General features: G+C 46.7%; 1 protein-coding gene, 1 long non-coding RNA gene and 1 pseudogene across 6 annotated transcripts in view; 1 reads left to right on the forward strand and 2 right to left on the reverse strand.

Moving 5' to 3' along the window:
• LOC139054892 (uncharacterized) overlaps window positions 1–26,525 on the reverse strand; it is a 216,738-nt gene that overhangs the window by 186,699 nt on the left and 3,514 nt on the right. The gene's annotated exons all lie outside the window — the stretch shown is intronic.
• Window positions 1–26,525, forward strand: part of LOC135907603 (high-affinity choline transporter 1-like) — a 294,531-nt gene that overhangs the window by 133,444 nt on the left and 134,562 nt on the right. For all 5 annotated transcript variants that reach the window (XM_070532592.1, XM_070532594.1, XM_070532593.1 and 2 more), the window contains one exon: window positions 1,065–1,194. In XM_070532592.1, the coding sequence (XP_070388693.1) occupies window positions 1,065–1,194 (130 nt within the window). The remainder of the gene's footprint in view (window positions 1–1,064; window positions 1,195–26,525) is intronic.
• LOC139055023 (piggyBac transposable element-derived protein 3-like) lies at window positions 7,504–11,360 on the reverse strand (annotated as a pseudogene).

Here is a 26,525-nt window from a genome sequence, read left to right on the forward strand (position 1 = left end):
GGCACTCGGGGCCGCCCTTAGACCTGCCGTAACTTCGACCTGCTTTCCATCATCGAAATTCTAGGGCCAATTACTAAGCGTTGTACTCCTGCGTCTCCATTTCATGTCCATATTCTTGAAAAAATGCCTCGGACACGAGACTGTCCATGAAAATATTCTTAAGGGGGAACGGACTACTTAACATAGTTATTCAGTATAAGCAGTTTGAATGTAATTTGCACTGTTATTGTATTTAGCAGTTTCTTTCAACTATTCAAATATTTTTCCATAAGATAAATAATTTTATAATATCCAGAACACGATGTTCATTGCGTAAGGCCTAATTAACTATTTCACACCAGCGTACACCGTACTGTATAGCACACAGAATTGATTCTGGATGTTTGGAGTATGTTGGAAGCTACAAGTTGTTGTTTTACGCAATTTTGTAGCAAAATTCTACGTTATCAAACTTCCCCATAAAAAAATGTCCAGTTTGATTGTTGAATGAAATTTTAATTCTGAAACTTCATTCGTAAGAGTACTATAAGAAAATTTACTTCAAGACAAACCGCATCTGCTTATCTTTCTAGAGAAAACGGTACGACGATAGCCCAAAGGTACGCGTACTTCTCCTCCACTAAAAAATGGGCACGAAAATTGTTGTTTTGAGAAATCAAGGAAAAGCACTTCACATTCCAAAGCGTCTTTATTGGGACCAAACTTATAAGATCCTATGCCAATGATGGCTCTAGTAAGCGCCAAAAGAAGACAATTGAAAATAAAATTTTTGGGCCAATTTCTGGCTTTCATGCGCTGCTTCTGCCCTTAAGAACTGAGAAAATTGAAATCTAGAGTGATCTCTAATGGACCATACATTACACAAGTCACTCGCCGTATGTCAATGAAACATAACTTGGTGGTTTTATGTAACTTCAGTCACCTAACATGTGCCCTGCAAGCCCAGGATAAGAATATTCACTGCAAATAACCAACACGTTTCCGGGTTACCGGTGTTTGTTGCATGTTATATTGTGACATGAGGACTGCAATATTTTTCCATTTTCTTTTTCTTCACCGCGCAGGTGTATTTCGAGCGCATTTTGGCGTCTGGCACCGTGTTCAACGCGAAGATGATGTCTTACTTGGCAGCGTTTGGCTGCATCGTGCTCGCTGTTCCACCCATGGTCATCGGCGCGGCAGCGAAGACAGCCAGTGGGTATACTTCATGCAGTTATTAATTCCCGGTCACTTCACTTCTTTCTTGTGAAATTAGGATTTCAGAAGCGCGAAATTCGCCGCACGCACGCAAAAGAAATCCTCTACAGAAAGACAGGGATTCGCTTGTCGATGAATGACTATTTGCATACGAAACATTAAATAGCATAAACAATGCAAGTAGTGCTGCTGTACAAGTCGTTTAAGTGCTTGCCACGTACAAACGCTATGCTGTTCACGCAGTATGCATTCTTTATAGGTTGACGAACAGTGCCTTATCTACGCATGAATTTACATTGTATACTTGCCACGCGGCTGCCTTTCTGGGTACAGTCTCACGCAGCGATCCGTAAGGGTCTGCCACCTGAGCAAAATTTCGACACGGAATTTCGAATATGAGTGTTACCACGGCCACTAAGCCGCTACCATAATAGGCTCTGTGAGAACGACGGTAACCTTAGGCTCTTCATTATGGCAGATAATACGAAATTAAGAAGCTTACGTAAGGTATTCGTGAGGGAAGTGTTCGTGACAGCTGCTTTTCTGTTCCCCAAATTTTGCTACACCTGCATGTTATTCTTACCCTCCATTCTCAAGTTGCATCACGGACGACGACCTCATCGTGCAGCTTGTAATGCTGAGAGCAAAACAACAACTAAAATTAACTGTTTCGTCTTTTTGGTGGAACGGGAGATATACACGCGCTAGGAGCGTGCAAGGAGGCAGACTAGTGCGCGTCTTCTCTAGCGGCGGCGGCTGAGCACTGCCGTGAGCGTCGATTCAAGGGTTGTCCTAATCGCGATGGCTGATGGCTTGCTGTGCGCTGTGCTCGCGCGCGCCTAGTTCGCGTTGAAGTGAGAGGCAGTATAGGAAGTCGCTCGCCGCTGCCGCCGCTCTTCATCACTGCAATGTTCTGACAGCGAGAGTCCGCGGTCATAGTGCAAGCGGTGTTCGTGCTTGCGTGTGCGCGCGTGACAGCGTGCTACTTAATTTAGTCAGTAAGCGGATCTTTACAGCAGCGTATGCAGCTGATAAAAGGACCAACCTTACTTCGTATAGCTGTCTAATAATTTGCTATCGCAAACACTTCGCTTGTTGAGCAAAACTGTGACTTTCTATTTAATATGCCCTACGGATCCTTTTTGGCCGGCACTTAAGGGGGCTACTCTCAAAGAAGAGAGTTTACACAAATTCTGTGGAGCAGCACTAACACACCGCAGTTTACACATCATTTACACAGGTTTATTGCGGAGATAGAATCTTAAGACACATCATTCCCATTACAAGCTGCAAGGAAGAGCGGCGAATAATTAAGAAGACAAGTGTGCGTGGACACAGCCTGTACTTTATATGGCTTGTCTAAAGGCAGGAGGATATGATGGCCGGGTAGTACATCAGAGAGAGGGGGCGACGAGTGGCTGACAAACCGTGATAACAACCTTTGCTTTAAAAAAAAAAGATGTGTCCTTGAGAGGTACTTTAATATCAGTGATGCCGTAGTGCCGTGGTCAGTTTCTTAGTATCAATCGGACAGCTTTGGTCTGATTCGACTGTAACTTATTAATTATATGTGATGAAGTTTTCACATGCGTGACGCATATTATATTTTTTAAAAAGCCAGACATGTTCATGATAAATGCTTAATGTTGCGGTTATCTTGATTTCAGTGACGCCTGATCAATAGAACTGCTTCGCATCCTTAAGTGGTTGTAATTTCATACATGAGCACTCTTTGACCTAATAGTTCTGCGGAAACCCGGAAGGTGGAGAGGAGTAATTGATAAACGGAAAATGGGACATCCACCCAAACGTAGCTAAGTGCTACATGGGAAACCCATACGGGTTACTCGAAAGGAAAGCTTCGCAGTTGAGGAAAAATTCTTCCTGGTCCGGGACCACCGCCTTTCCGAGGCAGCCGCTCTACAATCTGAGATAACCAGGCAGCTTGCAGATAACAGGCAATGTCGAATTTATCAACAACTCAGAAGGAAAGGAAAAAGTTTGACGTAATAGTTCTGCGGAAACCCGCAAGTTGGAGAGGAATAATTAACGCAGTTTTTCCTTGAAGCACTTGGCTACGTGTGGGTGAATGTCTCATTTTCTCTTTATTAGCGAATGCCCATTGTTTGGTCGACGGAAGGGCGCACACCTAAGTGTAAAAAATAAATAAGTAGGTTACATAGGAAAAAGTACACGGTATCATTTGCGCAAGAACTGCGCGGCCTGTAATTAACGGTCGTAATTGTTCCATCTTTTGCTTTCAATAGCTGCCGCTTCGTAGCGCCACTTTGTATCGCAAAAGTTTGCTCGAGCGGCCATGTATTTCACGCCCTAAAGAAAGAGAAACACGCGTGAAACGGAAAAACTGGTTTAGCATTCTTCTGGCTTGAAGGGTGCATACGATGTCAGCACCCAGAGTTGTAGGAAAAGGCAAAGAAAGCTTAAACATTATGCATTCAGCAAAATGAGAAAAATTGCATGGTGAATTATCATGTACACATTGACACTATAGTTCTAGCATGATCTCAAAACTGAGCATGTTGCCCTCATCTTGCCTGGTATTGCTACTTTGCAGTCGCATCCAAATTTACTGATGCATCTACAGGTCTTCTGTACATGAGTGACACATTTTTTATTCCATTCGAGTGCATCCGAGCTATACCACCATTTTGAAAGCACAAACAACACATACTAGCAGTTAAGAATAATATTGTCGCGGGCGGTCGTGTCGTGTGACACGTGATGGTTCAGTGATGAGCGCTTAAATTACTGTGGAGACAGTGTGGTTGTCGGAGGAGCGTGCGCTAGGTATACCATCGCTGCTGCGTTGTGCACCTTGCCTTGTAAGTACACCCTCTGCACCTAGTTTAATTCTCCCCGCGACAGCTTTGGGGAAGGCGCAAGGTAGCTCGCTACACTTAGAACTGGACCTCCGGAGCAGTCACGTTGCTGCCACCACGATGATCGACCAAGCGACGGAGTGCGCACATGTGCAAATAAGGGCCGTCGCGGCTAATCCAATCTCGTGGTCCCTCGACACTCAATAACACAAACCACGTGCACGTCGATGAGTGGCTGGCTATGTACGAGCCCGTCTCTAACAATAACGTGTGGGATGTGTGAGCGCTAATGCTTGCCAACGTCATATATTTGCGGGACACGGTACAACTTGAGTACGAGACGCACGGGGAAGGTTCCGCAAGTTGGGACGTTTGTAAGCAAAAATTACGTGATTTATTTAGCAAAACGAATAAACCGCCACTAGCGGTGAAGCAGCAACTTGCACCTCACGACCAGACGTTCACGGAGCCATGCATTTTCTTCGTCTAGGTTGTGGGGGCTCTCTGTCGCAAAGTGGACAAGGACATGCTTGAAGCTGACGAAGTCGGAGAGTTCCTGAAAAGCACAGCTCATGACGACTTTAATATGCAATGCAGTGAAATAACTGTCCTAAAATGAAGTTCGTAATCACATAATGTTGTCATGAACAGAAGAAAAGTAAATATATCGCTCACCCCTTAGGCTAACTTCAAAATATGGCTCCCTCTGTGCTCGTGTGTAGATTTACCGACGGTACGTCAACTACCAACTACAGAAAAAAGTGGTACCATGAATTTCAATGGAAAACTTGAGACTATGGCATCGATTATTCTTCACGACAGTATGCAAGAAAATAACCTGGTTACTATTTCACTAATTCTGGCTAGGTCCGCGAAGAGGTTGCGACTCTGAACAACCTACCACGCAGTCTTCCCTAATAGTAATGCTGCTCTAACTCGGTTGCACTTGTCATCACTGCCCATGCAACACCAAACATTATTTTTATGCGATACTCTCCAAATACAGCCAAATTATGCACGCTTACAGACCAATTCATCTGTTTCACGGACACTGGAATTGAACACATTGCGCGCCTTTGCCGTAGCTGTTGGCACTCGTCGCCCCGACTAAGCCTTCACAATAGATGACAGCCGACATGTGCTCAATTGTTCTGTCCTGAGCCACGAAATTGTGAACTTCTTTATAAGGAAAACTGGACGGGACTAGCCACTCGCCGCCACCCTATTGCCGTCAATGCCGCTCTCCCTAACCCCCGTCTCGGTCTCCTTTCGACCACCTCTAAGAAAACTAACGAATGCAGCCCCCGGAGGCGACGCTACATTTAAGACCCGGCCTGAAAATTCTGTGTTACCCTTGCCATACGGCTCCACTTTCTTAAGGTTCTGGTTGATGGTGTGGCAATCACGGCTATTGTTGGTGCTGCCGCATGAATATCTGTAAATAGCTCGAACCTCCGCAGCTGCCACAAGAAAGTGCTTGACCCGCCCTACGAGTAGCCGAAGTGTGTACGTCGCCGTGCTTGGGAATGCACCAATTCTCGTGCATCACCAATTCTGGCGATCGCAAATCTTGTTCTTTTCTCTGTCCAATAAAGGTGCTCCGCGACAGCATCCTTGGAATTGACCTCCTGCCCACTCGCGCTGCCATAGCGACTGGCCCGCGGGGCTCCTCCCACTAGACGTCGCTTTGTGTGCCGACAATAGCACTGCCGGCCCATCCCACAGACGCTCCGTCGAGTTTCTTTGACAGCCGCGGCGAAATATACGGCCCGCTCTCACCCTTTCTACGCCTACACCATGACGACTACGTTGGCTTTCCTATGGTTCAGGTCGCCATGAGAAACAACGGCGGGCCCGCCAACACAGTTTTTCACAGTTACAAAAAACCCAAGCAGTTTTCCCATCCTTAGTTCTCTATTCTTAACGTAAGTTCTTCGCCGCAGCGTGTAACTTCCACATCTGACTCCTTAGGCAGAGAGCGCGTACTCTGCCCTGACCACGCAGCCTCTACAAGATTTTTCGCTGCCATCACCGCTGGCAGTCTTCTCCTGGGACCGCTTCACAGGTTTGCTATCAGCACTCGCTCCATAACAAGCCACTGCGCCTTGCACAGTTCTTCGTTTCGTACCAGGATATATTTGACTTTGGCGACCGTTCTTTGGACTAAAACTCTATGGTCACGCATCGCATTCATACAGGCGATGCGAGTCCCGTTCACCGGAGGTCCTACTGCGTACCAGTAGCCGAGTGTGCTCTCATGCAATAGAAAGTGCAAACAATGCATTGTAAATGCATAACTGAACCCCCATTCATACCTTCGGGCTAGCTCGTCGTAGTTGTTAAAAAGAAGGGCAACAGCTGGAGATTTGGCGTTGATTACCGCCATCTCAGTCATATTACCAAGGAGTATGTGTGTCCTCTCTAGCCTATAGATGAGTAGCGTGACTGCTTGCAGGAATCCAAGTATTTCTGCTCAATCAGCCTACACTCAGGATAGTGGCAAATCGCTGTGGACAATCAACACAAAGAAGCCCAACTTTACTGCTGATGGCCTCTGTCAATTCTAAATGGTGCCTTTTCGACTGCGCAATGCTCTTGGCACTTTCGAGCGCTGAATGTACGATTTCCTTCGTGGCATCAAGTGGCCCATATGTCTTTGCTACTTAGACAATACTTTTCTTTTTGTTTTAGTTAGATTATAAAGCCATCTCACCTGCCTCTCCACGGTGTTTGATGTTTTCCGCCATCTTAGCCTTCAGTTAAAATCGTTTATATGCCACTTCAGAAACCGTGAAAACTGCTCGCATGCTGCGTGACTCCAACAGTCAGTTTAGTCAATTTTACACTCCGTGATTGGCCAAAGATGTTTGTAGTTTTTGTGACCTTTGGGCCTACGTTCCTGCATTGGGCATTGGCATCCCTCGGCGTTACTCGTAACCGAGTGACAGAGTGCAGCGAAGGATGAAAGTGCGAGCGTGGAGCGCAGCGGGAAATGAAAGACGGCGAGAGCTAAATAGCGCGAGGAGGAAAGCGGAGGAGTGTATGGCGAAAGAGCGAGGAGGAAAGCGTGATGCCACACGAGACACGCTCAACGGCGGTGACCAGGCATGCGGCGAGCGCTATGGAAACAAAGTGCTGGCGTGGGCTTCGGAGCCACGGCGCCGCCAAAGCTGAGAATGGGCTCCGCGCGCACCACGTGTTCCCGTGTTCACGCTTTTGAGCAATGAGCGACGCAACCAGTCGAAATGGTTCGTCTACCGCTGCTGCTAAACCAGCTGCCCGAGCAGACGCTCAGCGCCGCTGCCGAGAGGACCCTGTCGTTCATAATGAAATTCTTTGCCACAATATATTGCGAATTCAAAACGCCTCTACAGCTCCGCTCAAAATTTGCATTAGGCATTTTTGCCCTGGATCTGCGCCGAATCAGCCCGTCCTATCACTGGCTTGCTCAAGAAAGACGTCACTTTCACTTGTCTTCGAGAGCAAGCATATGCATCTTCAGCGCCTTTTTGCCTCCGAATCCACCCTCCTGTTCTAGCATATTTCGAACCGTCACTTAGCACGAACGCTCTTAAAGAAGCCAGTGGCCTCGGCATAGGCACTGCTTTTGGACAAAGCTCTGCGTACACCGCGTGGTCGCCTACCCAAACCACCTTCTCTCATCGTCTGAGTAAAATTATACCATCACAAAACTCGATTGCTCAGCTCTCGTATGGGCTATCGCGAAATTCTTACTGCCCGCGCATGTTGGGAACTTCTGCGTTATTATGAATAACCATGTACTTTACTGGCTTTTCTCGCTCGAAGACCCTCTTAGTAGTGTTGGCACTTGGGCGGCACCTTTGAAGTAGTACAAATTTTTTCAGTTCTGCAAGCCTCGGCGACTTCCGTGCCATGCCGATGGCTTGTATCGACACCAAGTTGATCCCTCTGACACCCTGATAGATAAACTTGAAGCCTTTTTTCTATATATTACATTCTTCAACATAGTAGCCAAATTGCACAGCGATCAATTTTTGCGGCCTGTTATAGACAGTCGAACTCTCCAAACGCGGGCTCAGCGCTACAGGCGTTTGTACTTCGCAACAATATACTGCACCACTACAGTACATACCCTGATGGTGCTGAGCTCTTGTACGTTGTCCGCCCGTATAAAGCACATAGGATGGCATCCATCGGCGCTTATTTTCGCCTGGTCTCTACTGTTTTGTTCGACAGTACGTTGCGGCTCGTAACTTCTATCACTGGCCGTAGACCCAACTTCCTGCTAGCAGCATACAGCCCATCGACATCTCTGATTAACCATTTTTTCTGCTTGGATTTGATCTCCTAGGACCTTTTTTTATGTCTACCTTCGGCAACTGATGTGCTGCAATCACTACTGTCTACAAACCGCGATACGCTGTGACGCGAGCAGTTCCTGCCAGTTATGATATTGATGTATGCAATTTCAGTTTTCACCATGTCCGCCTGCGTCACCGTGGTCCTCATCAGGTAACCATTGATTGTGGCCACTGCTTTCTGCCTAAAGCAGTCGACGACCATCTTCGTCCCTGTGCGATGAGCTATAAGTTCACCACAGCATACCATCCACGTATATATTACATCACTGAACGTCTCAAATGTACCCTGAGGGAAATGCTTGCTGTGTACGTTTCTGTTGACCGCCGGGACTCAGACATCAACCAGCCTTTGTGACCTTCGCATACAACTCTTCCCGTTACGACATAGCTGGCTACATATCTTTCTGGTACTCACTGGGTATGACCCACCGTTGACCATGGAAGCCATGCTCCATCCTCACGTACCTATCCATCGACCATGATCGTGATGCTATTGCCCGTGCTGATATCGCCCGGCAGGTTGCCCTTGATGCTCATCGGCCTCACAGGTTACTCAAAAATATGGCCACCGACATCGGGAGCTGCACTTCCCACCAGGGTCCCCCGTGTCCCTGCGGCTACCGTCCCGTCGCGTTAACCTACTCCAAAACCTTCGTTCAGCTTGTGTTGGTTCCTACAGCGTCATACGTCGTCACTAACATCACCTATTAGCCTACTCTAGCCTGAACTTAGTGTACGGCATAAAATAATATTTTGCTGTGGCTTTTACAGTGTGCTTATGTGGAAGTTATGCAGCAACTTTTATGTATGTCGGGATTTTAGGAACAAAGTAACGGCTATGTCGCGAAAACGCGACAACAGGTAGTAATGGATAACAAAATATTTATTTTCAAGGACACTTCAGAACTCATTTCTTTGAGCTCAGCACATTTGTATGTCAGTTCTTGTGAAAAGAAATTAAACAATTTGAACTTTTCTTATACACAGATGAATTTTGCACTTTGTGCAGAAAGAAACAGGTTGGCCTTTGCAGCCAGGCATTTTGCACCGTTGTCGTTGCTGCGACACTTCAGGCAAGGGGCGAACAATGTCTTGACGGACTTGAGCATTAGGTGTTGGAGCTGCTGGTCCTCTTCTATTCTTCTTCTCAAGCTCTGCTTCCATGGAAAGGGACGGCCGGCCCCGATTCTTCATCATGTCCTTGTTTTTATTACAGAGGCACGACCGCTGGATACAAAAAAAAAAAGTGCGGCCTGCCACTTCAGGTGGGTTGAAATGGGAGCGAATCTCTCCGCCGTAGTTGCATTCTCGGCCGCTTGGCTGGGCCGAACGGTGCTAGCTCTCGGGGACGGGACGCGTCGGTTTCCACGGGCGACGGCGTTCGAAGCGCGTTCCTCTCTATGCCGATCCCGGACAACAGACCCCGACTGGTAGCGCCGCGGCGGATGACAGCGTTTTCGATGCACGCGGCACGCCGCAACTTTGTTTTTTTTTATCCAGCAGCCGTGACAGAGGCAGCTGGCTAGAGAAGGCTTGAACGTTAAAAGGTCTAGTTTCTCGTTCTTTGGGATTGGTAGAGCAATGCCTCCTTTACTAGATGCCTGCCGCGTTGTCCGGTAGCTCGGTTCCGGGCCCTCTCCTTTTTCTCTTCTCCGCGAAAAGGCAACGAGCGCCTCTCATGGCGAACGCCTGCAACTTGCAATCACGTGCTGCGACCTCTGAGATTACCATGGCATCTGTCACCGTCTTAGAGGCCCGCGATAACGCCCGCTAGCAGACGCCCGCGCATATAACACGCGGGCGGATGCATTGAGCCGCCGCTGCCCCATCCGCCGGAAGTTGAAAAGGCAACGAGCGCCGCCGCACGGAATTTATGCTGAACTAACTTCAAATAAGGGAACCGCCGCTACAATGGGAAATCGAGCAACGCGGCGGGCATCTAGTAAAGGAGACATTGGCTAGAGCATCACAATCCCTGCGGTAGAGCAGCCAGCTGCTCACAACAGCCATGTTAAAAATTAAATTATAGGGTTTTACGCGCCGAAACCACTTTCTGATTATGAAGCACGCCGTAGTGGAGGACTCCGAAAATTTCGAACACCTAGGGTTCTTTAACGTGCACCTAAATAGATACACGGGTGTTTTCGCATTTCGCCTCCATCGAAATGCGGTCGCCATGGCCGGGATTCGATCCCGCGACCTCGTGCTCAGCAGCCCAACACCATTGCCACTGAGCCATGTCATACCATAGCCATTGAGCCAGTCATACCGCTCACTGCTTCCTAGGGGCTCGGCACTCCCGAATGTGCTGGCAATATTCACTCCCCGGCTGTCGTACCACTTATACTCGGACTTCGACCCCTTAAATAGTAGCTATCTCCACGTGGCTTCTTCTTTCATTCTTCTTGATTTCTGCATCGCTGAGCAGTCGGCATTTAGAAATCCTGTTCGTGTGCGCAGTTCCCATGGCTGGAATACCGCGCTGGTGCAAATTTGCCAGCAGTTTCATGGATGTGAACCAGTTGGCAAAAAAGAGCAAGTAGCTCTTGCTCTCTGGGATGGAGCGCGAAAGCTCGAGCACAACATTAGAGCTTGCTCCAAGGTCAGGTAATCCACGAACAAGGCGGATGTCCCCTGTGTAAATAGAGAAGTCACAGACAAAACCGTGGATGTCGCAAAATACACCACTCTTGTAGCCCCAGTTGTGAGGCTTGCTAGGGATGTATTGCTTGAGTGACGAGCGACCTTTGAACTGCCCAATTTGCTCGTCGACCACCAGCATCTGTGACTTTGGAAGGATTTGAAATTTGGGCAGCAGATTCTCAATGAATGGTCGAATTTTGAAGAGCCTCCCTTTGCCAGCATTCGCTTGTAGGAGATTGTTATTATTGAAATGAACGCTGTTTTTTATGGCTTGCCACCTGTCACGTGACATAACTTTTGCCACTTTTTCTACTCGGAACTCGCGGCTCCAGTACATGCGCTATCGCGGAAGCCTGTATATGGACAAGCACATTGTGGCGCCAAGAAACTGCTCTAGTTCAGCGCGTGTTAGGCGTTATGCTTTGTTGGCATACTGCATAGAGATTGGTCTGGTCTGTAATCTCGGCAAGAAGCTTGTCGTCAAATAAATACTAGGAGTACTCAATGGGAGCTTTCGGCTCATCTGGAGGGTCTGGAAGACCGTCTTCCCATTGAGGGTGGCATGTCCGCGGATGGTTCACGTGCTTCCAGAGGCAACTTCTTGCACTTGACGTTGACGGTTCTTCCTTATCATCTTCATCTGCAAAAAAAGAAAAATCATTGCGAGGTCGGCATACCACATTGGAGAAGCCATACAACATTGGCTTTAAAAAGAAAAAAGACGCGCCCCTGCAATAAAACACGAAGGAACACTGACGGCGTTTCACATTGCAGCCGAATGCAACTCGCCCCCCGCCTCCCCCCCCCAAAAAAAAAAAATTGAACACCTGTCTCCGGGGGAACCGCTAGGCGGCCACGGAGTGCGGACGCGCGTCGCACCGGCTCCGCAAATTTTCTATGGTTTTCGGCGAATTTTCTAAGCTATCTTTTTCATGGTATTCGCAGCTGCTTGCGAAAGTTGTATGGATTCTCTCGATACCAGATTTCGGCAGGCGAGCCCGTTTTCCGGCCACTTTTTGAAGACAAGGCACAATAGGCCTAAGCGTCAGCGGATCGCCGACCCGCTGCGCCGGCTTCAAAGATGGAAGTTCGTGCAAGTCGAAGGGGAGGAAATATCGCCGACGGAGCTCGGAAAACAGCAGTGATGGTGCGAGATCAAGCGTAACACCAAGAACGCGGCGGGAGACGACGACCCGGCGACGAACCAGCAAGCCACGACAGCGCCCTCCAAGAAGGTGGCGTCTATAGAGCAAGCGACGCACTACGTGCGTAAGATCACCATGGTGAGCCGAATGCCCAACCTACCCACGTACGACTACAAGATCATCGTGCGACCCCGGGGCGGCATCAACGTCTCGAAATACCCGAAGGACCGCGTCCATTGCTGCATAGGCAACGCAGCAGGCGTTGGACGCGAGGCAGCTGAGGAGGACAGCGTTTGTCTCAACGAGCGTCAAAACGTGATGATGGTGAGCACTCCGTCAGAAGATCGCGCTAGACGATACGGCAGCATTTGCAAGCTGCGCGTTGGTGACTGCGAGTCCGAAGCAAGCGCCTACAGAGCGGCTCCGGAGAACACGTCCAAAGGTATCATGAGGGGCATATCGCTAGACGAAAAGCCGGTGGACGTCGTGAGAAGTCTCGTGAATCAGCGAAACCCAAACGTCCTGCATGCCAAGCGCACGGGGAACACGCGCGGAAGCCCCCTCCCGTGGCAGAGAAAAGTGCGCTATCTCGGACTTGACATCGACTGCCGGGTCAACTTTAACGCCGCCGTCTCCCAGCTCTGCAAGAATTCTGAGAAGGTGGCTGGCGCGGCACGCACCCTGCTCGCCCGTGGTCGTGGTTGTACACCGCAACTTGCGCTTCGAGTTTACAACTCTGTCGCAACAACGCGAGCACTCTATGCGCTTCCCCTCACGAACGCCAGAGCCACAAACTGGAACGCCATCGACATGGAGCACCGCACCGTAATTCGCCAACTTTACGGGCTTCCTCGCAGCTCGCAAGTAGGAGCAACTCTCGCCGAAGCGGGAGACTGGCCGCCCTCACTTCGCGCACGGAACCAAGCGATGAACCACATCGAGCGCCTTCAACGTTCGCCACAGGGACAACGCCTCGTTTGTCGCCTCCACACCCTCGAGGGCTCGGGCATGGGCCAGCGTGCCACCGAGTTCAGCGCACTCGTCGCGTCGACGCCGCAACTCCTACCTCTGCCGGTATCGCCGCACGCCTCCGCGCTACTCGATGTAAACACCACGGTGCCAGGCGTCAAGTCCAAGCGTCGAACAGCTGTTTGTGCTATGCAGCAGGAAACGGCCGCCCTGCTACACGAGCGCCTAGGGGGCCGGCTGCTCGTTTACATCGACGGCTCCGTGGCGAGTGATGGTTATGGTGCTGCAGCGTGCACGGCGCCGGATATTTGCGCTACACGGCAGTGCCGCCTTCGTGTTGTGTGGTCGTCGACGGTGGCCGAGCTTGCTGCGATCGACCTAGCAGCTGATCTCCTGCTTCAACAGCGCAGTGTTGTTTCTGCCGCGATCCTTTCGGACTCGCGCGCCGCACTGTGTATGCTGCCGAAGGATTACCTTGGACCTCCGTTGGTGCAGCGCGTCAGCTCAAAGCTCCGCCATCTCGTCAGCCAGGGCTGCAATTTGGCGTTGCACTGGGTTCCAGCGCACATCGGCCTGCAAGGGAACGAAGCCGCGGACGCTCTCGCAAAGCAGGCTCACTCCCTGCGCTTCCCCCTCGCTACCTCGGTCAGCGGCTTCAGGCTGTTTCACATGCTGCGACTGCAACGACGAAAATCGGTGCTGTCGCACGCGTCGCAATGCGATTTTTAGAGGGCTCATTTCACATGTTTGCGATTTTAACAATGCGACTGGTGCGACGCCCACGGTTGCTTACTGCCAGGTTTCGTGGCACACGCTGCATAATTCTTTTATTGTAGTGAATGAAACGTTTACAGTATAATATTATTGACTTTTCTTGATTAGAAGCAAATAATATGTACGTTTACTAATTTAAAAAAGTTAATTAAGATTTGTCTTGGGGTGCGCGACGGCGGTTTCTGTAGTTCAGTGCGACATCGCGCACGTAAACAGCTGTTCGCAGGAGGTTCGGCGCTGTGTGTGGTCTTATCTACCTTCTATGACCGTTTCGTTCTTCCTGTGCTACAACAATCTACAAGATGACCTATCGACAAGTTCATACAGCTACCCTCACCGTATATGCAGTATTCGGAATTCGGCTGCCACGAAGTTGTGTCAGCCCAACAAGATCCTCGCGCTACGCGTGCTCGGCGTCAGCTTCTAGAGAAATGATGCGTGTATATTGCCTGTCATTGCGCATATGTGGTGAATGCTCCTAGCCATATTCTTACGCCAAACGCAACAAGAAGCACCAACCCGAACGCCCGAGTGTGCCCCTGGACGAAGCCTCAAACGATCAGTGTGATTACGACGTGGAATGAAAATTGTGTTGTGAAATTCAACCTTAGCGCTAGCCTGGTTCGTCCATCGCGGTGCTTGCGCTGCAAATATATATATATATATATATATATATATATATATATATATATATATATATATATATATATGGGAGCCCTCTCTAAATATTTCTAAAGGCGCAAAAGCCGACGCATCAAATGTTTCGAGCAGTTACCGACACTTTTGTAGGAACCTGCACGTTGTAACATAGCATTCTAAAAGACACGCTTCTCGTCCACTTTGTTGTCCCGTGTCTCGCGCTGGTAGTATACTCGGAACTTCTAACAAGAAGACCATATCAATACGCGCTATTCATAATGCAGGATCGTAGGCCCACGGCAGGCGCACCTGCCGTAGAATTTTTCAGCTTTCTGCTCAGCCTCGCACGCCTCTCACGGTTAGCCTGTTTTGTGGAAAGAAATATTATCATTATATTAATAATGTTATTGATATTATAGTTTCTTCACTGTAATTTATATCAATCATCCAGATTTCTTAGGCTAGTCATGCATTTAACCTGTATTAGAGCAACATTGTTATGACATGCTTATGGGAGTCATTTCAAACTAGATTGCTCAGCCAGAGAAAGTGCAAATGCAAGCCTCAATGTTTATTCCAATTTGGTATTCCTAAACAGGTTATATTGGCAGAATTTTATGCTTGCTTGCATTTCCTGCAATTCAATGTTCAGAGTTGGAAAAACTGATTCCTTTTCTTGCTGTCGAATGGCTGCTTCAATGTCGATAGCAAGCTATAATTATTCATTTCGAAAGTGTTAAGCAATGACTATATGTCTAAAGCTTATCAATGCGTTTTTGTTCCACGAACACAATTAAGTTTTCTCTCTCCCTCTCATTGACAGCCATGGAATGAAACCGTTCACTTTCATAAGTATCAGGATGCAAACATTCTGGCGTTTGTCCTGAGCATTTGTCTGCATCCTATAGTGTGCATGTTTGTATCAAGTTCCCGTGTTACAATCGCAGTGATCTACACATATTGTTATATTGCAAAAAACAAATTTATTTCACTTTGTTTTCATATCTACAATGTGGCCATGCAGTAACGACATCATTAATAAGCAAAAAAGAAAACTGCAGATTCAGTGTACGTGTTAGAAACTGTGCGAAGTGAAGTTTTTGTCAAGTGGTCAATTAAATGCTGTTAAAGTAACTGCGATATATACAATTTGTCGTATATTCAACAATCCAACATGTCATCTTTTGCAAGGTTTGCTTATGCACTGCATAGGTCACAACCTTAATGTCATGTAATCTTTATGCATTACACTGTTCACAAACCATACCGAAACGCAAACGGCAGGTAATGTAGATGCACGCTGCGAGACATCAACGCAGTGATGTTTGTTGAGCAAGGAATGGTGCGAGGTGTATGCAGATGAATGAATGACGTGCTTATGTACTTATTTATTTATATACCTCGCAGGCTGCAAGGTTGGAGTATTATGCAAGGGGGAATAAAAAAGTTGTTACAAAAGGAAGAAGGGCACAACATTAAAAAAAACCAGCAAAAAAAGCAGTACCAATACATTGCATCAACTAGCCCAACGTGTTTTACTGGCAGAGCATTATACAATACTTAACAATAACAGAAAAAGTTACTGCCCATGCACCCTGTACAGATGCTAAACCAGCGAAGCTGAAATGTGCAGCCCCGGTGTTTATCACTGGGTTAATTCCAATGGTTTATTCGGCTTTCTATATTATTGGTTATGTCTGTGTTTCTTAATGAGGTTATGCACATGTTTGGCTTGGGTTTATCACATTGTTTATTTGGAATGCCACACATTGCACTTTGCAAGATCACCATCATGGAAAGAGCAATGAATGGTTCATTGTGTTAATCCAGCGGGTCCATCAAAGTCTTTCTGAATTATGTTACGCACTTGTGTTTGGTAATGCATTAATCATAATGTTTATGACTCAGTTATGCACTGTAGTTACAAAGTGACACACCGGGGCTGCACATTTCATTTAATTAAATACAGGGACACATTTTCGAACCTATTGGGAAGTCGGAGAGAGACTGCTGCACGCGTGCTCTGCTGCTAGAGAGAAACGACATCACTACCGGTCTAGCCAATGGCCCGCCACACCTTTGCTGTGAGATAATAATGACATCATGATTTTTTCTTAACCCCATTCCCCTCTGTGTCCCTTCCCTGCAATAACACGCAGATAAATGTATGTTTGAAATGCATAAGCATTTCTATGTCTACCCAACAAGAAATGTATCCGTCCATCATGCAAGACGAATGCAATGGCTCATACCCCTGCACTGGGGTTTTTGGGAATCGGACCATGACTGTTTCGCCTAGGCATACACAGCTTCACTGTAAAAAGAATGAACACCTTTCTGCTAGAGACCAAGACAATCATGAGGTGTATTAACAAATGAAAGTTTATTGAACATGCCGAGTAAATGCTGTTCGACAAGCAATAAATTGAATTTACACAGAAAGCAGAAGCAAGATATGATGTGTGTCCATACAGATCCCAACAGGAAACGCATCCATCCCTGAAAGTGTAACAGCGTCCATGCTGACGCAAGATTCTCCCAGTGTATTTGCATCTACAGCATCCATAATTTCTCTAGGCAGCCGATCTCCACAGAATGCTAGCTTCTTCCTCTACAATGCACTCTCCACATCTGAGCGTGCATTGTAGAGGAAGAAGCTAGCATTCTGTGCAGATCGGCTGCCTAGAGAAATTACGGAAGCTGTAAATCTAAACATGCTGGGTTAATCTTGTCATCACGGCCTCCGTTAGAAATGGATGCATTTCCTGTCAGGAAACGCACATGAATTTTTGCTTCTCCTTTTTATGTATGTTCAGTCTATAGCTTGTCAGCGAGCATTTACTCGGTGTGTACATTAAACTTTTGATTGTTAGATCATCTCGGTTTTCTTGTTTATCCTATGTGTTCTCTGGTGCCATGTTCAGCCAGGCTATTCGTTTTTTTTAGACTGCAACAAGTCACTTTAATGGCCTTCATGATACCTTATAAAATCTTTTCTTTGGCCAATGTAGCAAGAATGTACAGTGTGAAGCAGTAAGAACAGGGTATGCTAACTTCTAATTAAAAGGTTTATTGTGAAAATGCAGTTATCTATAAAGGTTACCACAAAGTAGTACAGCAATAAACCCTGATAAAGACTAGTGCTTGATGAAACCAAACATAAAAGCAGGAAAGGGAGAAAATACATATAGATATACAAGTCCAGGGAAAAAAAACATTGTGATCACCAAGTGTGCATGTGGCTACCTTCCAGGAAACTCTTTTTCCCAATGGCATGGAACTGTAAGAATGTGCTTGCATAAGCAAGCTGTCATTCTGTCTATTGGAATAACAACAGTGTTTCTTGAAAGGTGCTGGCATGCAGGATTGGCAATTGTAATGATTTTTTCCTGCACTTGGAATTTTTTTCTATTTTCTTTCTGTAGCATTTTTATTTATGTTTGGCTGCATGAAGAACCAATTTTCATCTATCCTTCAAAGATGTCTTTCTTTTTCTGGGGAAAACTCGGGGAAGGCAGGAGATGGAAATTCAAGACGATGAGCAACATGAGAACAAGGTGAAAGTAGGAGCCGTTTCCACACGTGGACCTTGAAGAAGACAAGTTCGCTTGTCGAAACGTTGGCTTCTGCTTTCACCTTGTTCTCGTTTTGCTCATCGTCCTTTTTTTTCTGGTAATTTATATCACTCACCACATTTTTACAAATCAACCTCAGTTGAAAGTTAGTCCTCATCCATATCTAATGTCATCCTGTTGATACTGCTTCATGCTATGCACTCTTGCAACGTGTGTGTGTGTGCACACGCGTGGATTTGGATGCGAGATCAGGCCCTTGGGCAGAGGTATCATTCTTCTCCTGTGCAGCCTTATGAATTCATTAACTATAGTGCAACAGAAATGCGTTGAACAGGAACGAAGTGAACACAAATAGTGCTTCGTTCTTGTCTGTTGTCTATCTGTTGCACTTTAGGTAATCGTATCCAGCTTTTCTGGACACGAGGGTTTAGTTCGCGTGAATGCCACCACGTGGCGTACTCACCTTAAACTTTTCAAACTTCCCGCGGTGACGCGTGATGACGTCAACCAAACAAAAATAAAAAAAGTAAAAGCTATCCCTGTGCATTGAACTTCGCCACAATGCTTGTCCCGCCAGCGTTATCAGTGTTCTTGATCAAGCGTATTCGCTCGTCGCCTGGAAATTGCTCGTCATCCAGCGTTTACTCGCGACGAGCAATTGTTGATTCTGGGCTTTTGATTCGGTTCTTTTTTTTTTCTCTTTTCCTTTTCTTTTTCTTTTTTTTTCATTCTACGGAGTAAAGAAGATAGCCTAACCGTCAGAAGCACATCGGGGCAGCCTTTCTTCAATCGGCATACATTGTTAACGTCCGAACATCGCACCGCGCCTACTAGAGACGCCGTCGTGGATGGATTTTGATTTTCCCTTATCGAATTCGTTAAGGTGCACACAATTATTTCACTAGCGACTTTGCAATGCGCACTCATGGGCTATCGACGCAGCTGCAAATCTAGATGTGCTTAAGTATCAGGACATATACATGGATATGTCGGTTTTTCACCTTGACACAAAAGTCACGAAACAAGAGTTGAGCAAACTGTCCCTGTGTCGTCGCAGGGTGTGAGAGGGGGCTAGTTGGTATTCCATGCTAAAGTGACTAGCGCAAGAGTGGACACGGGACACTAAAGAGGCGACAAGGATAAGCGCAAACTTCCAACTGGGCGCTTGTCCTTGTAGCGTCTCTCTATTGTCCACTCTTGCGCTAGTCACTTCAGTCTGTGTCGTCATCCGTTAGCATGCTATGGCCGAAGCTGCTCGCAATATTACGTCACATTTACTGGCCACCAGGCCAGGTACACCCTTGGGTACGACATATACAGTACTTGCAGTTAGTTTCCAAAGTAGTCTCCTATGGCGGCTATCCACGTGTGTGAAGCAAGAACGCTATTTAAAATTATTGTGGAATAATATATGCGGGATTTGTATGTTCTCCACATTTTCTACCATGTTGCCGTTCCACCTTTATTATATAGCCGCAATGTAGACTAGCAGCTATCGAACGCCATAAAGGTTATCCACATATTCAACCCTTAATGACCATCGGTTATCTTCCCTCCTCATTACATGTCCTGCCCATGCCAATTTCTTTTTCTTGATTTCAACTAAGATGTCATTAACTCGCGTTTGTTCCCTCACCCAATCTGCTCTTTTCTTATCCCTTAACGTTACACCCATCATTCTTCTTTCAATAGCTCGTTGCCTCGTCCATAATTTAAGTAGAATCCTTTTCGTAAGCCTCCAAGTTTCTGCCCCGTAGGTGAGTACTGGTAAGACACAGCTATTATACACAGACTGGATTCCAAGGGAAGGGAAGTGTAGCAGGGGGAGGCAGAAAGTTAGGTGGGCGGATGAGATTAAGAAGTTTGCAGGGATGACATGGCCACAATTAGTAGGTGACCGGGGCTGTTGGAGAAGTATGGGAGAGGTCTTTGCCCTGCAGTGGGCGTAACCAGGCTGATGATGATGATGCTGCTGCTGCTGCTGCTGCTGATGATGATGACATATTCAAGGACCTCACGTGCAACTCCTGACACTTAATTGTATTCAAATTCAAGAGTTGTGCGACTGCCCAGGACATCCTCAACGAATGTTACATAACGTATTATACGGTTTTACTTGCCAAAACCACGATTTCATTATGAGGCACGCCGTAGTGGAGGATTCGGGAATAATTTAGACCACTTGGGATTTTTAACGTGCGCCTAACCCTAAGTACGCGGGTTTTCGCATTTCACACCCATTGAAATACGGCTGCCGTGGATGGGATTCGATCCCGAGACCTCGTGATTAGCAGCCGAACCCAATAAAAGCTAAGCAACTATGGAGGGAAAGGAATGTTGGCAGTAGGAGGAAGGTGACGGCCGGCCCGTGAGACAATTTGTTCCCATCCTCATTGCTGGAGAATGGGTACCATCTGTCCAAGAATGACACCGTAGAATGCACTCTATTCAATGTGATGGAGTCCGCGTCCAATATTTCAGACCTGAATCATACTGTAATTACTGACGACCAGGCATCTCGCTAACACGTGCAGTCGTTTGACAGCTGCCGAGCGCTGGCGTCGGCCACAGGACCTACTTGACCTTTTTTTAACACTTGCCGACATTCTCGCCTTATTTCGCACTTTTGCGTTTCAGCTTAACTGCTTCAACAGCCGATTTATTTGTGCCAGAATTTGGCCACCCTGTCAACGTTATGGTTTCTTATGTTAAGTCATCTTTTATATTGACACGTATACTTATCTTTATCGGGCAACCACGTTTCGCAGCCTAAAAAACGTAATCGCACAGCGTGGGACGCGCCTGTATGTATCCGAAGTTTCTGGAACGTTATCGATGCTTCTATCCGCTGTCTGTTGTCGCCGAACGTTATGTTATCTGATTTCATCATCTGACGCGAATGGTGCAGAACTTTGTGGAAGGCACGCGGGTCCGAACGATTAGTCTGGAACATTCGATGACTGCTCTAAAGAAGCCGACGCGCTTGACCCGCTGATCATATTTTCGACGATCGCCGAGCGTGTTCGCCGCTATCGTTGTGCTATAAGTGTAGCCTGTTTTGTGGGCACAGGTTCGCCCAATAAAAGTTAGTTTTGTCGTTCACAGTACTGCTACTGTGTTATTCAACGTCACGACCACGTGACAATATTTAGGCTAAGGCTGTCGTGAAATTTCCAGCGGTTTCACCTTTCCCAAAATGCCCGCATTTTCGTCGGCCTCTTAATATTTTGGAGGATTTTTAATAGACGTGGAAACCATTGCATGGCCCCCTGGCCAAGCTGCTCAAAAAGTCATTTTATATCCCTGAGGTCATGCGCAAGCTTCCGCCTTCGTGCCGTTCCTCAACCTCCTGATTTCCCTGTCACCTGTATTCCATTTTGACGACTCCATTCCCACGGAAGTTGGCGAAGATATGTCCATGGGATTAAAGCCATTTAAATCAATTCTACTGTGGATACGACAGCCGCTTATGCTCACTGTGGATGGAAATGTTGCGCTAATGAGCGCCATTCTGAGGAACCTAAATTGATAGTCACAAAATTATGCGGATCCCACGTATGTGCGAATCGATGTAAGCAAAGCTTTCTGTGTTTGTTGTCATTGTTAAACGTAATCTCCACAGAGTAGTCAGGCACCCTCTAATGAAATGCTGTCAATGTTTGCCTGATTACGCCCACCATTGTGATGCAAATAAACGTAACTCCAACTCATTTTCTCAGAAATAAACGCTGAATGAAACGCTGACGTCATCCTGAACAAGATCAACAAGCGCCCTAGTGCTCGATCTTATGATGCCCCTATTCGTAAGCTTATATTCGTGATTTAGTTACTTGGGGGGGGCGGGGGGCGGGGAAGGGGCGAGAGCGATGTGTTCTTATACCGTAGAAACATCCCTCGGACCTCTCTGATGTGCTCGTTTTTATTCTCAAGTACCCAATGAAAACTGTAATCGCTGCAACTTCATGATGTCCTGGTGGCAGGCCACCATGGCATGTCGCGCAAGTATGACCGCGCTGATTCATTTGGGTTGGCATATACTATTTGGTGCGTCGTACTTCGCCACATGCATTTTTCAAGCAGAGCTTGAAAAGGGCGGCCAACTCACTACGTCCCTTTCCTCTGTTTACTTCCGCAAAGTGTGTGTCTATCGCTGTGGTTACCAAATACGCCCAGCGGTATGCTACCACTCAAGCCTTTCTGTCGGCTGAGCAACTGAAGTCGCAGGCTTTCTTCAACACGGCGTCGACGTTCAATACGGCTATCCTCAATTACTTTTCGCGGACTTCGCTCACCGCCTTCCCTCCAGTGTCATCTCTTACACTACTCGCTCCTGCTAGACACAACACAAACACGCAACGACCTTAATGAAGTATCTATAACACGCTAGTTGACATGCTGTCGACGTATATTTCCGCTGAGCACCGGGATTGGAGCGTGGTCATGTCTATGGTGACATTATCGGTCTACAGCTTCGCTCAACAACACCGCTCGTTACTCATCACTTTTTTTTTGCCGACAAGAGTATAGCGTATCTCCTCTGAATGTACTGCCGCTTTAAGTGGGACCTTGCACGCCCGCTTATTCTGTTGCGTTGACGGCGACCGTTGTCGTCAGGCTGCCGCCTAATTCTGAGCGTCGCAGTCACCAGAGTGCACAGAAAGCTGTCTTCCCAAACAAACCACCGGGATTCGAGCCCATCTCCCAAATGCAGCATCTTGCATTTGGGAGATGGGCACTCTAACCATTACGCTACCACCTGCCTCCACCAATTTCCGTTTATCTGCCTTCCCACTTCTCGTTTTTGCCGCAGACGCAGGAAGAACGGATGCAGAAACGAAAAAAAGAAGTAAAGATTGCTTGAGCCGCCAGTGACGCATGACTTTAACTTTGGCAGGTTACCTTCATTGGATCGCATGTAGGCTTGCGGCTTCGTGCAGATTGTGGGTCGCCTTAGCTTTAATGTAAATTTGCTTTCACCAACTCTTTTCAGCTAGAACTGAAACGCCAGACAAAAATGAGACCTATCGTTGAATATTTTTCTTGTTTTCAAGGTTTAAAGCAAAAATGCTCATTAACACAAATAGTGATTTGTTTAAGAAATGGCATAAGGATACTGTATTTCAAGGTCATGTTTTGTCAATACGGCCCGGCACCACGTATCGACGAAAGGGCATCACAGTGCCGATGCACGCGGCAGGTTACTGAATGAAGAAAACAGGAAACGACTGTTTTTCAGTTCTCGCAACACATTGTACACAGAACACAAGGCACCCACCATCATGACATTCTTTTTTTTTTTACAACAGCGACACACAATGCCGGACTGATATACTTCCTAAAAGGGTCTCATTTGATTTTTCATCGCAGAACTGCAAGCACAGTTGCGTCGCGCGTGCTTGCAGCCACGTACTGTAGCCAAATTCCTTTTCCTCTAACAATATGGCCGCCGGCGGCTTCAAGCGCTCCCGTAGGTGGCCGATTGGACTGTCACTCGAGAAGTTTAAATACATAACCTCTTTGCATAGAAATGACGGCATGATTGTTAACATCATTGCTCTCCAGACTGATCTTGATGAGCTGACTCATTGGTGCGGTAGGGCAGATGGTAATTAACGCAGACACAACTATACATCTCAAGTTTACTTCCGCTGCTAAGACGATTCCTAATGCCCACACAGTTAATAATACTATCATTGAAACTTCAGCGGCGGTAAAATACCTCGGTGTAAATTTTAGCTCTTATTTATCCTGGAGCGCTCATATTGAACTGATTACTACCAAAGACTTAAAAAAACTTTGTCTTCTTAAACGCCGACTACGCCAAGCCAACCAGGATACAAAACTACACGCATACAACGCGCTAATCAAGCCTGTGATAGAATACGCACCCGTGATCTGAAACCCTCATTATATCTATCTTGTTAACATGTTGAAATCTATACAAAACAAGGCTGCTCGATTCATCCTTTTCCGTTACTCTCGGTATCAAAGTGTAACGGTACTGAAAATATCGCTCCGTCTCCCGCCTCTGGTCATGCGCAGAAAACTCAGCCGTTTATCTTTTTTCCATACTCTCTACCACAGCAACACACCATTCGCAAGTTCACATCTTCTCCCGGTGCCGCACACACCGGCTCGTCTAGATCACATGAAGAAGACTAAACCCATTTTCGCTCGGACAGAACGACACAAATACTCACCTCTGGTCCCGGCTATTGAAGAGTGGGATTCGCTTCCTTCTAGCATTGCGGCTATCGCTGAAACATCATCATTTCAAACAGCTCTTTGGTACCCCCCCCCCCATACTTAGAACATTCCACTGTACAATGATGTGCGTTTTTTTTTCGTTTTTTTGCAGTGTGTGCGTGTGGGCCGTAACGTTCCGTGGAATGTTAGATGGCATGTTTTGTAACTTCTGAAGGTGCGATTTTTGTTTTGTTTTGTGGGATTTGCTACATGTGCATTTTTTCAGCACCTGTTCCTAACCACTTCTTCCCCTGTCAACTTGTACCTGGCTTATTAACTTGTTTATTCCTGTCTTCAGCCATTTATATTCTGTGTTGTATATTGTTAAGTTTCTTTGATGAATCCCCCCCTACGTAACGCCCGCATTGGGCCTTTAGGGTATTGAAATCAAATAAATATTGTTGGCTTGGATATGTTTGGCACGAGGCCCAAGACGGTACCCTGTCTTCTAACGCGTTCTTTTATTTTTGTCTCTGTCTTGAAGGGACGCGCACCGTAACATGCTGCAATGGTGATTGCGTTGCGCGTATGTAAGGTGAGAAACGCGGTTCTAAAATGTCTGTTCACTAACTTGTGTAGTAAACCCATGTTTATAGTATTCGCGCAATAGTAAGAGTCACGAGTATGGCAACCGTAACCGCAAGCGCCACGTTATAGTCGTAACTTGTCGTGACAGCGTAGTTGAAATCCACTGACCCTGCCACTAAGAAATACGTGGCGAGGTATGGCTGATGAATAATTAATTGCGAAGATTGGTTTTCAGTAAACGTTTGTTACCAAGAACGGCGGGTGCTTATACTACCGCAAATGACGGATGCTTGGCGGTGACTCCAATCATTTACTCGCCACATCACAGATCTACCCTAGAATTCAACTGGTTTCACCAACTCTTGCTTATATTCTCTCGCCCCTAAACTGCGACTTCGCCTACCACCCGGCCTCCAGCTTTTCCTCTTTGTCCCCCGCTTCTTTCCCAATCTGCTGAGACGTGCTTCCACTGATGCTTGGTCTTATTTTTTCTCAATAAATGAAGGCATTCATTCATGCTTTCATCTGTTACTGCAAAAAATAGCGTGTCTTTATCTACATAACCACCCTGCCTCTCACCTGGACTCTCCAATCGCGAAACAAAGTTGCGGTGTTGCAAATGACTGGGCGTCACATATACAATTTTCTAGGAATGGCCAGTAGCACGGCGGGCAATTTTCGGTGGGTGACGAGACAGTATATAGAACACTTTCTCTGCAATATCCACACTCAGTGCTCTGCTTCGTGAGCTACTATTAGCCGCTACTACGAAGTACGAAATGAAAGAAACCTAGCTGGGCTGGTCACGGACAGCTCTTTTTGGATTCGTGATGCGTCAATATAAAATATATATATTTCGTATATAATCCTAAATGACAGCGATATAAGCGAGGTGAGTTACGCTAGCTCGTTGGTTTTGACTAACGACACTCTTCATGCAGCACTTTCGTCTTATGCGTGTTTGCGAACGGGAATGAAAGACAGGAGGGTAACACGCCTTCCTGAAATTAAACATTCGGAATAACTCTTTGTTTGACGGTTAGACATATGTTGAGGGCCCCGATACGAACCACCTGCAAGTCTGTATCAGCTTGCAAAGAGGAACTCAGATTAAACGTTGTCAAGAGGATAGGCTTTTAATTACCATAAAGATATCTTTATTGAAATTCCTTACCATGAGGTGAAAGCCGACTAATAAGCATTCATATTTTCTGTGTTATTAAAACGTCCTGTTAATAAAAGGTTGCTGTGTTCTACAGCCTCCTAAATTAGGGCATAAAAAATAAATTGATGCGGGAAGTGTGTAAACGCAGACGCAAGAAAAGGCCGTGTCCGTTTCCAAGTATTCACTCAATGAAGAAGGAGCGCCTCTACACTCTCACATTGTAGGGATGTCAAGAACAAAACACTTCCAAAGAGTGAGTCACGAATATAAGTCATTATAAGGTGAGCTTGCGCGGGAAAAGAAAACGCTCAAAGCGCAACGATGGCTGCGCGCAAAGTGCTTGCTCTGATTCCAATCTACGGATCAAGGCGTCAGTTCGTCAGACTGAAATGGTCGTACATTACAGCGCAATCTCGGGTCCTCAAATGTGACGGCGAATGTAGGCCCGTATTCGCTTCACG

This window comes from Dermacentor albipictus, chromosome 1, assembly GCF_038994185.2.
Source record: "Dermacentor albipictus isolate Rhodes 1998 colony chromosome 1, USDA_Dalb.pri_finalv2, whole genome shotgun sequence".
NCBI classification, from domain to species: domain Eukaryota; kingdom Metazoa; phylum Arthropoda; class Arachnida; order Ixodida; family Ixodidae; genus Dermacentor; species Dermacentor albipictus.